The 10,914-nt window shown below is 45.6% G+C and overlaps 2 protein-coding genes across 2 annotated transcripts in view; one reads left to right on the forward strand and one right to left on the reverse strand.

Moving 5' to 3' along the window:
- The first annotated feature begins 1,883 nt into the window (after positions 1-1,883).
- LOC130126517 (growth arrest and DNA damage-inducible protein GADD45 beta-like) lies at positions 1,884-4,477 on the forward strand. The gene is made up of 4 exons (XM_056296076.1): positions 1,884-2,160; positions 2,694-2,795; positions 3,096-3,324; positions 4,335-4,477. The coding sequence occupies exons 1-4, from the start codon at positions 2,030-2,032 to the stop codon at positions 4,437-4,439; spliced, it is 567 nt and encodes a 188-aa protein (XP_056152051.1). The 5' UTR covers positions 1,884-2,029; the 3' UTR covers positions 4,440-4,477.
- A 1,185-nt stretch (positions 4,478-5,662) lies between these two features.
- Positions 5,663-10,914, reverse strand: part of LOC130126045 (GTP-binding protein Di-Ras2-like) — a 7,674-nt gene continuing 2,422 nt past the window's right edge. The window contains exon 3 of the mRNA XM_056295417.1: positions 5,663-5,725. Coding sequence (XP_056151392.1) covers positions 5,663-5,725 — 63 coding nt within the window. The remainder of the gene's footprint in view (positions 5,726-10,914) is intronic.

Raw genomic sequence — 10,914 nt, forward strand, 5'->3', positions numbered from 1 at the left:
AAGACACCCTGGGCAGGCTGCCAGACCATCACAGGGCTCACACACACACAGACACACACACACACCTAGCGACAATTTAGAAAGGCCGATTCACCTGAACTACATGTCTTTGGATTGTGGGAGGAAACCCACACAGACACGGAGAAAACATGCACACTCCACACAGAGGACACATGTAACATACATGTGCATGTACATGTACATGTACCATGTAACAGAATCCACAAAATTGGACTTGACCTGATATGAATATAATTCCAACCCTGCCTGGTTTCCATCCTTCTCCATGTTGTTCTTTACTTTTTGTGGCCTTGACAACATCTATGTTGTTTGGTGGCCACATATATTCTTCTTCATTGATCCAATTCGAAGGCACCACTTTCACTTCATTTGTTTTGTTTTATCAAAAATAACAATGTGATACATTTGTCTCTTGATGATAAAAACACTCAAATTTAGTTTAACATATTTGTAAGAACTCACAACTTGAGAACAATATCAGAAGACTTATCATTTACCAAATAGTACCAAGACCAGTCTGAAGAAATTCAACATCACATCGAGCAACTGGGAACACCTTGCACTAGATAGGCCCTCTTGGAAGAAATCTGTGCAAGAAGGAGCTGCACATCATGAAAGGCAGCTCCACTGTGCCATAGAGAAAAAGCAACAGCACCAAAAGGAGACAGAAAAATGCTCAACCACCACCACCACCACCACTTTCCCCTGTCCACACTGCACCAAAGTATGTGACTCACAGCTTAGCCTCTACAGCCATCTGGAGACCCACAAGTAGACAACCCAATGGAGAAGACCGTCATCCTCGCTTCGAGTGACCACTGATGATGATGATGAATGTTATAGATTAAGTTTAAGTTTCCTTTATTAATCCCCTTAAGGAAAATCAACCCATCCTAGCTGTGATCTGTGTAGCTAGGAGCAATGGGCTGCCGCCTTCATGCTGCACCCGGGGACCAACTCCAGTTCTTTTCCCGTTGCCTTGGTCAGGGGTACAGACAGGAGTATAAACCCTAACATGCATGTTTCTTTTGAGGTTGGAGGAAACCGGAGCATCCGGAGAAAACCCACTGCAGACACGGGGAGAACATGCAAACTCCACAAAGAGGACGACATGACATGGGATGGGATGGGATAGCATGACATGACATGACATGACATGACCCCCCTCCCTCAAGGTTGGACAACTCTGGGGTTCGAACCCAGTGCCTTCTTGCTATGAGCCGACAACGCTAACCACTGGACCACCATGCTGCCCAATAAGTAATACGACATATTACATTATATTACAGTAACCTTCGAAATAGCCATTTACACCATTAAAACCTTTATTTAACTGTGAAGCAATATAAATTCCTTGGAAGCACTGCACCATTCAGAGGCAACCATCCCCTCATATGTGTAAAAAAAATGACAATTTGGTATTTTTTATAATATTAATGAGTTTGAGGGATTTCCATATGGCGTCATATAACATATTGCCTTGGGTTGGATGTATATTTTAATATCCCAAAGTATCGTAACCAGTTAGCGTCCATGACATGGCGCCCGGGTCATGATTAACCACTAGATGTCAGCATTGCTCGTAGTCAGAGATAAACAGAGGCGACGTTCTGAATAATACTGTCGTAATCAAGGTTACGAAAAGGAGTTATGAAAACATGTGAACGGCAAAACTTGCATGGATCCAAGAGGCTAGCCATTACCGTTTCAATCTAAACAAGTCTCTCTAGAACCTCAACACGTATATTTATATTGCAGAGATTATGGGGCAAAGGTGTAGCCTACTATAAACACTACGTGGGAGTAGATGTGTTTTTCCTGTAGTATCACGTTAGGGCGAAGCCAATGTGCTTTCATAAAAGGATGTGATGTGGTTTTCAAATATTACATCACGGGATTAAAGAAACCATAACTTGATTGAAGTTGTTGGGAGAAACCGAGGTTAGTTTCGGTACCGCCCTCCAGGCAGCTGCAGTATAAAGCAGTGTCGCAATCAAACCGACCGTAGATGAGAGCGAGCTGTGCTGCGCTGCCATCCGGACACCTGTACCTCATTTTTACCACAGAATCTGAACGGGCTATTTCAAAAGGGAGGATGACTCCAGAGGAAGGCTCCAGGGCCAACTTAACCGAGAAAAGGTGAGTTTTGGCTTGCTCTGTAGCTCTCGGTGTTGGAGTTAAGAATTAACAACCTTGCACTCGACGGCACTTGAGAACCATCAGTTGCGCAAGTGTCGTCCTTGTCCTTCTCGTCCACGTCTTCCGTCGTGCGGTTTCACAGGCAACGTTTGTTGTGCAGTGTGCACGTTTAATGCACGAGTCCTCAAATATGCACCTGCACCCTGCTGTGCAGAATCCACCACAGATCCCGGCAGCCGTGTTGTGGCTTGCAAGTTAATACTTTTTCTGCAACCTGCCTCATCTCTGTTTTGCACACGCCCTCAAGCACCGGGTGTGTATTAGACCCACAACTAACTAGATTTAACCTGACTGTGCATCTACGGTCTACTTCACCCAGAGCAGATGCTCCAATTAGTTTTTTTTTTAATTATGGTTTTCTGCAGGACATGAAACAGCAAATTAATGAGTCGCATCAAACGCTTGACTAAACTACTGTTTAACAACAATTTTCTGTCTGTCTGTCTGTCTGTCTGTCTGTCTGTCTCTTTCAGGATGCAAACAGTTGGTCAGGCTCTTGAGGAGCTGCTGGTCACAGCCCAGAAGCAGGACTGTCTGACCATAGGGATCTATGAGTCAGCTAAACTTCTAAATGCGTGAGTGGAAATGATATCCAGAAATTAAACTCCCCTCTACTTCCTAAAGATTAAGAAATGCACATACGTTTTCTAAAATTCTCTTCTATTCTATATATGGGACAAGTCCATTTTGTTCGGTTCTGTTTCACATTCCAGTCGGTAAATAAGACGTCACTTGTCATCACATTTTTAATCCTTCCGTCTAGATATCCCTGACCTCTCTATCTGTCCCTGGGTCAGTTCTATCATGGTACTGGGATTCTCCCAACATGTCAACCTAAAATGATCCCACCTTTCTGTCTGTGTCCACCTCCTCAGAGACCCAGACAGTGTGGTGCTGTGTGTTCTGGCGGCGGACGACAAAGATGATGTGGCCTTGCAGATCCACTTCACCCTTCTGCAGTCGTTCTGCTGCGACAGTGGCATCACCATCCTGCGTGTCTCTGGGGTGCACCGGCTCGGGGGGTTGCTGGGCCAACCCCGTGCTGCCCTAGATGCCAGCAGAAACCAGGAAGAGCATGGAGACCTCCACTGCATCCTGGTCACGGTGAGTCAACTCTGCAGTACGGCTGCTCCAGATCTCACCTCATTTACCAAACTGACGAATGAGGACCACTTGCAAATTATGCAGCTGTCTTTAGGGTAAGAGTAAGATGCACCGGGGTTAACTGTCCACATGTGTTAAGTCATTGACTGCATATAGTTTCACATGCAGAAGTTTAAATTGGAGCCAGTTGTCATGTATTGTTTAGCAATTATCTCCTTGCATACATTGTTAAAGGAAATTAAAGTGAAACATTAAGAGCTATCATTTATTTATTCATTGTGTATTTAATTCTCTATACCATGTTGGTAAAGTCTGCTTTAAAGAAGGGTCTTGTGAATCCTCCAGAGAGGAGTAAGGAGTGTCCAAGATTTGGGGGTTGGGGGGGGTGGAAAGCTGTTTTTGTTCTGTTCAATTTGTACAATGTGCTGGTACTATGGTACCGGGAGCTGTGGTGGGGTAAATCCTATAGAAAGCGCTCTGAGAGTCTCTATCTCATTCCATACATGGATGCGTTGGGCGGTGTCTTGTAAATTTATCTAACTTGGCGATGACCAGATGTTTAACCAACCTATGATACAACGTGTAGGGAAAATGTATGGTTTAAGTTGACCGATCAGTAAGTGTTTCTATGCTTAAAGAAAGAGGGCTAGAAGAGAGATGGCTCCTCTGTTCAGTGAGAGAACACAGGGCGGTGGCCCATGTGGTGGTCTGCTTGCGTATTTCTCTGTACGGTACAACACTATTTGTCTTGTCTTGTCTCGTCTCTGTATTGCACAATACTAATCGTCTTTTGTCATCAACCGTCCTTGTTTCATGTAATTACATCTGAGTCCAGAGTGTTTGCAAGTACATTTCCACGACAACCTTGCCCCTAGGTTGTTTTGCAATGCACTTACGGTCGGGTTTTTATCTAGTAATTATTTGCCGGCTTTAAGTTGTTGTGTGCAAATTAAAACTGTTGGATGATAAGATTATGAATTGTATTTGATGCTGGGTTGTTCCCTGTGCAGAACCCCCAGGCAGACCACTGCAGGCTACAGGAAGTGGGGACCTACTGTCAGGAGAGCCTACGCCTCGACCAGTGGGTGCCTGAACTGGTCCTGCAGGAGCGCTGAGGGGTTACCCCACCCCCCACTAAAACACAGCAACTAAAAATGGGAGCTCTCACAGGGTTCAGATACTGTCAACACGCTGAGGGATCAGTTGTCGCTGGTGAAAGGCCAGCCTGAGACAGACTGGGAAGGACTGCCCTTACCGATCGCAATGGGAGGGGTGGGGGGGGTATAAACCCCAACCAAGGACGAAAGCTCTCTCTGCCTAGCCGTGGAGGACGGGGAGAGCAGTGCCGAGTGGAGCCTCCACAATATTTGATCTGTTCAACAGATAACCACCTGGGGGGAGGAGGAGGGGGGGCGCAGCTAGCAGGCTCCACACTCACAGAAAATCCCATCTAGGACGGACTCTTTTTAGATGCTTGCTAAACCAAATATGCTATACTTCCGTTTTTTTTTTTTTGTGTTTTTGTTAGCAGGTTACGAGGTTAACCTTGGATGTCTTGGCTGTCAACGTGGTGGGAAACAGTCAGGATTAATAATGCAAAACATTGTGGAAAAGCACTGAGATCAGGGTCGTAGAGTCGGGGTTTTTTTTTTTTTTTTTTTTGTGCGTTAAAAGTCCCATGAAATGGTATTTAGAGCACCGTAAACCTCTACCGTTTGACCTACCCAAATGAATTTTGTGATCATGGCATTTTCGGAAGAATGTGGCCATCGATGTGCTATAATTTATGCCAGTTTAAATTTGGCTTCTCTCAATCTTGCTCCCACTCATTCACTGGATGTTTTTTTTGTTTGTGTGTACCCACAAGTGCAGGATGATGTAACAAAAAATGATTGCATTTGCCAGGATGAGTAAAGCATTATTCTTATAAAGCAATGAAATATTTTGTGCGACTATCTAGACCATGGTGTTAAATACACATGGAGGTAACAAAAATGAAAAAAAGTTTTCCATTTCGTGGGGTCTTTGAGGCAAGGCCATTACCTGGCTGGCTTGTGGGGTCTCTGCAGACTGAAACAAGAGAACTGCATGGGTGTCATTGTGCCGGGCTCCCCCGTGTTTTCTGTGGCAAGGGAAGAATGGCTGGAAAGTGTGTTGTTTTACGCATGCTTATTTCCCCCACGGTGGAGACCGAGCGCACGATACAGCCGGTGCTGCACCGAGGAATCGTCGCCATGGAAACTGAAACGGCGATATTCCAAGTTAGATTTACAGAAGTTCTCCTCACGTTCAAGGAGGACGCTCGGCCTACGAAGAGGACACGGAGAACACGGTGTTGTCAGGCGAGGATAACGGACTGAGACATGGCGAAACCCGGGTTGTCCGGTGTGATCGTTACAAACTGAACATTAAATCACACGACGCAAAAGAAAACTGCACACAATATCACGGTGCCTTCAGGAGGATAAATCTAGCACCGCCTCTTTGGTGTACAGTTGTAAATCAAAAGTGAAATGAATATTTTCATCGTGACTCGGATAATTAGCTGCACTACAAATGAGTTGTCTTATAGTTATTTATGGTCCATTTGTGTGCTCTGTCCACTAAGTCAATAAATTATTGTATTAATAATTGATGAACCGTGTTATCTTGTTAGGCCACGGGTCCATTATGGAAGCTACAGCTGAGTCATGCTGCTTTATGTTTACATTAGCACAGTGGGGTAATGGGGGGGGGGGGGGGACACGCACATGGGGTGCTGTCTTTGTCATGCATAAGGCCCTGCACATTTTGGTAGTAATGGATTCCTATTGTTGTAAACACGGGATGGCCAAACAGAGAGACTTGGGTGGGGACTGAAACTCTTTGTGCTTGCACAAACAGGCAAAACGAGCTGATGCAGCCCCGTGATAAGTGTCTCCGCACAAGCAGAATTAACCCAGGCGAGGCACCTTTGGGAGAAAGGAAGTTGCAGGGGATCAGTGTTTGCAGGGACCGTTAAAACAGCACTTTAGTAACAGCATACCTCGGTCACATATGTTTGTGCGGGTGAGGTTTAGCCATGGTTGCATAGCCGGCATACTTGTAACATTCCATTCCTCTCCAGGATTTAGGAGCATTTCCCTGCTTTGTTGCTTTGCATTATGGGTCTGTGATTTTTGCTACTTCTGCTGCACTTCTGCAAGTTGAGAAGTCAAGGCGTGCATACATATCCCTGGGTGCAAACCCACGTGTACTATAATGTCTCCAAATGATCTACTATAGGAAACAAGATGTTCTGCAAAACACTCTTGACTGCCTGAACCTCCCCTCTCCCTTACTTCCATGTTTTTTCTCTCCACCCCACCCCACCCCACCCCACCCCACCCTCTGTTCTCACATGTCTGATCAGAGCCCTGACAGCGGAGTGGGGTAGAAAGGGAACATTCAGGCACATGGACACATTTGTTTACTATCAGCTGGACGGGGTGTGGCTCCCGAGGGGATTGGCCCAGACCAAGGCCGTCTGGCTCTCTATTGGCTTGGCGTCGTCCTCCTTAGGTCTGATTGGCTGTCACTGGCCTGGCATGTTGGAGGACCTTAGTTTGAAGCTTGCAGAAAACTCGTGACTGTGCTTGCATTGCTTTAAAGGGCACAGAGATGGACCGAGGGGAGGGAATAGTAACAATAACATTCCTGCAAAATGACCCAACGGGAGGTTTTACCTGACCTGTCCCTTTTGTAAGCTGCACAAAACCTATTGACTCGGCTGTTGTGTTTGTGCATGTGCATGTGTATGTACTGTTACAATCAGTCTGAAAAAGAACCAGACATGCCTGTTTGCACGCCACCCGAGCACTGCAGTAGGGTGGTACAAGAGGAATTAAAATGACTGGAGGAAAAATATAAAACAAAAGAATCAAAAGACAAAAGCATGCATTATTATATCTTTTTATTAATGTTATCTACTTCTCAATGTCATCTCTTCTTTTTTTTTAACAGCAATATCCACAAAATATTAACAGTGTGCAAGAAAACATGAGTTATGGCACATCAGAGAAGAACAGTTACAAAAAATAGATATATTTTCTTCATAATCAAGGCAAAAAGATACATATACCGTATGCATACACAGGAGATCAGAACACAAAAGATGAGTCTCAGGCGGGGCTCAGAGCCGATTGGTTGCTGTTCGATATGAAGTCCACCAGTGAGGAGCCTCAGCCTCTCCCCACGAGGCCAGAGATGCATTTTCCACAGAGGTATATCCCAACACCAGTGGAGTCCCATCTTGAGCCTTGTGTTCTACTTACGACTGTAAATTCAGCCAATTTGATGCCCTAAGACCAGCATTAACACAATATACGCCACTATAAGGCAAACTAACAAACCAGCCAATCAGACAACCCGTCAATCAACCAGTTAATTGGTTATCTCTGATTGTAGCCTGACCAGCAATGGAATGAATGGGGGGAGAAAAAAAAAGAAAAGTAAAACACCTTTCAGAGTTTTGGCCGTAAATGTCAAGAGTGGGATTGTGTGTATGTGTGTGTTTGTGCGTATAAACGCGTATGGTTATGTGTAAATTGTTCGCTTGTTGCCGTATCGAGACTTTCGTTTCTCCGGGACCTTTGCACTGCCAGTACGCTGCAGATGTAACCCTCGTGTTTCCACGCCTTTATTATTAAACATTAGCTGTGTACTACAGACGGCCACAAATGTAGTCTTCATTTGCGTCAGTGGCTCCTAGTTGGTGGCACTGGATAAGGAGACGGGGAAAGGGTAAACCGACCCCAGACGGGTGGTTTGGGGTTAGCCTCCTCCCTCATATCACTACATTTTGCACTAGCTGTGTTCGGGTTCGACTTCATCTTGAGGAAAAGCGGTTGTTCGAGCCGCTGAGCAGCCAAAACACCCGTCTCTGCCATATGTTCGGCTACTCTGGCAGCCTGTCTTTCCTTCGAATATCCGTGAACCAACAAACATGCACCCTTCGGTCCATGCCGGCTTGAGTTAGCTCTACCAATATGATAGAGTCTTTCTCAGTCTCAGAAGCCAATAGGAATAAGGACACTGCGGCTGAAATACTGTAGCTGAGACAGACACATGCAGACTTTCTCTGCTGGTTCGTGGTCATGCAGTTAAAAAAAGGTTCCCTCGTAGAATGTGTGACTTCGTTATATTGTGTGTAGAAAAATGTTAATCATTACTTAAAAAAAGACATTGTACACTTCTCAGCCAAACGATTTTTAGGTGCACAAACGTCCTTCCGTGTTCTTGAGCTCGAGCCCCTGCCCCCTTCCCTCAAAATATGCAAGGCCCTGAACTGAAAGCTGATGCGAGTAGTGACTATCATTGCTATTCTGACGCACTCAGCATCACATGACACCCCCCCCCACGCGAGTCAGAGTCACCATGACCTGGCACAGTACGGCTACAGTACTGTAACCTTACCACAAGAGATTCTGCACAGTGCTATGGAGGCGCTGGGTTCTTACTTGCCCTGTCTCTAAAACACACACATACACACATACATACTGATATATGCACACACACGCATGCAAAATACCTACTACATGTGGATGTGCACCAAGACAACGCCACACATGCATGCACCTCTGTCTGCCAATGTCCAGCTACTGCTGCAAAATTTACTTTCTCGCCTATGAAATACAAGCAACCCCCCCCCCACACACACACACACACACACGGACACACTCAAGCACAAATACAGAAAGTTACTCTTCATTCTTCTCTGTGCCCTGACTCCAGCCTCTGTCTCTTTTGTGACTAGACTACCAGAATGGCCTGTTCTCTGATGTTATGTAAGTGAATGCTGCAAGGAACAAAGGTGAATAAGAGATGATGGTAGGGTTTGGTGTCAGGAGCAGTTGTCTACACAGAAAAAAAAAAAGAAAAAAGAAAACAAAAATATCTCTGTTGTTTCATCTTGTTTCGAGTTTTAAAGAAGAATCTTGCTCATCTTAAAATAAGCTAGAATCTGCCAGTGGAGTGAAAATATTGAACTTGTTTCCGATGCAAGCAAGCCATTTACCTTTTTTCCAAGACATTGTCCCTTATTTCAAATTTGAACTCATTTGCCCCAAGTGACACTTTGATGCAGCATTAAATCACCTGTCATTGTTGTTTGCAGTGCACCTCCAGTGACATGTCAGTCTATCACAAGCTGTGCACACGCTTCCTGGTGTGCCTGCACACAGCCTACATGTGGTTGCATCCTGGCTACAGAGTTCTTCCCCTTCTGCACCAATGCTCACCATCTTCATTAACTATCCATCCAGCCATTATCCATTATCCAAACCGTTTATCCTGCTCCCAGGGTCGCGGGGATGCTGGAGCCTATCCCAGCAGTCATTGGGCGGCAGGCAGGGAGACACCCTGGACAGGCCGCCAGGCCATCACAGGGCCGACACACACACACGCACACAACCACGCACATTCACATTCACACCTAGGGACAATTTAGTATGGCCGATTCACCTGACCTACATGTCTTTGGACTGTGGGAGGAAACCAGAGCACCCGGAGGAAACCCACACAGACACAGGGAGAACATGCACACTCCACACAGAGGACGACCCAGGACGACCCCCAAGGTTGGACTACCCCGGGACTTGAACCCAGGACCTTCTTGCTGTGAGGCGACCGCGCTAACCACTGCGCCACCGTGCTGCCTTCCTTAACTAATTCACATGAAAACTGGGTGGACGGGTGACAGGTCGGCCTTATCATTCACGAACCTGTAAACTGAAAGGACACTGGCTCAGTCTACACAGCCGCTTGATAGCGTCCCTCAACAAACTTGTCACAATGACACAAGGGCCCACAGGTGCGGTACCAGACCCGTACTTGCACTTGTTAGTTGCTGTAAATGTCTCTCAGCTAAACCACCTAAAATGTAAATTTTAGGGCACGGGCCCCTCTGACACAGCAAACCCGAGGCAGCAGCAGCAGCTAACCATCCAAAGTCCGTCATGCTGCTACTAGCAGACGCTTGCAACTTAAATAAACTCTAACTTTATGAGGGAGCATGTGTGTTGAGTGTGTGTGCGAGTGTGCGTGTTTGTAAATGTGTTTTCCCTTCTGTCCACTAACCCTCAAATACAGCCAACACTTGCAAGAGAAGGACAAAAATAATGGACTCCTTCCGCGCCCAAGAGCTCTCGGTTCTAACCACCTAAGTGAGGTCCGATGTTGATTCATCCTCTAGCAGGACGTGATCCCAACCCTGACAGGTTTTGTATTTCTATCTGATATTATGTGACATAGCCTCATCAGGTACTTTATTCACACATGTGGTTATAGCCGGTCCCTATTTCCGCCAGTCTCTCAAACCTGAATGCCAAAATAATAATAATAATAATAATAATAATAAAGACTGAATCCTGACAGACAGAACTGAATTAGTTACGCAAAGTAGTACTAAAAAATTTGAACATCCACAGAGGGGATTCTGTGTTTAGGTTTTTATCTTACAAACACTGTACAGGGTAATACTCAACTGACCAGGATCCATGGACGCCATAGAAAGAAGAAACTCAAACTAACCCAGAACAGCTATTCCCAAAGTTATCACTTCTGCACGTCTGA

This window comes from Lampris incognitus, chromosome 16 (assembly GCF_029633865.1).
Source record: "Lampris incognitus isolate fLamInc1 chromosome 16, fLamInc1.hap2, whole genome shotgun sequence".
Taxonomy (NCBI): Eukaryota; Metazoa; Chordata; class Actinopteri; order Lampriformes; family Lampridae; genus Lampris; species Lampris incognitus.

Bases quoted from the DNA above. Each gene is read 5' to 3' on its own strand.
- LOC130126517 (XM_056296076.1), top strand. From the start codon at position 2,030: ATGAGAGCGAGCTGTGCTGCGCTGCCATCCGGACACCTGTACCTCATT. The intron at 2,161-2,693 runs GTGAGTTTTGGC...TGTCTCTTTCAG, and splicing joins GCCAACTTAACCGAGAAAAG to GATGCAAACAGTTGGTCAGG. The intron at 3,325-4,334 runs GTGAGTCAACTC...TTCCCTGTGCAG, and splicing joins TCCACTGCATCCTGGTCACG to AACCCCCAGGCAGACCACTG.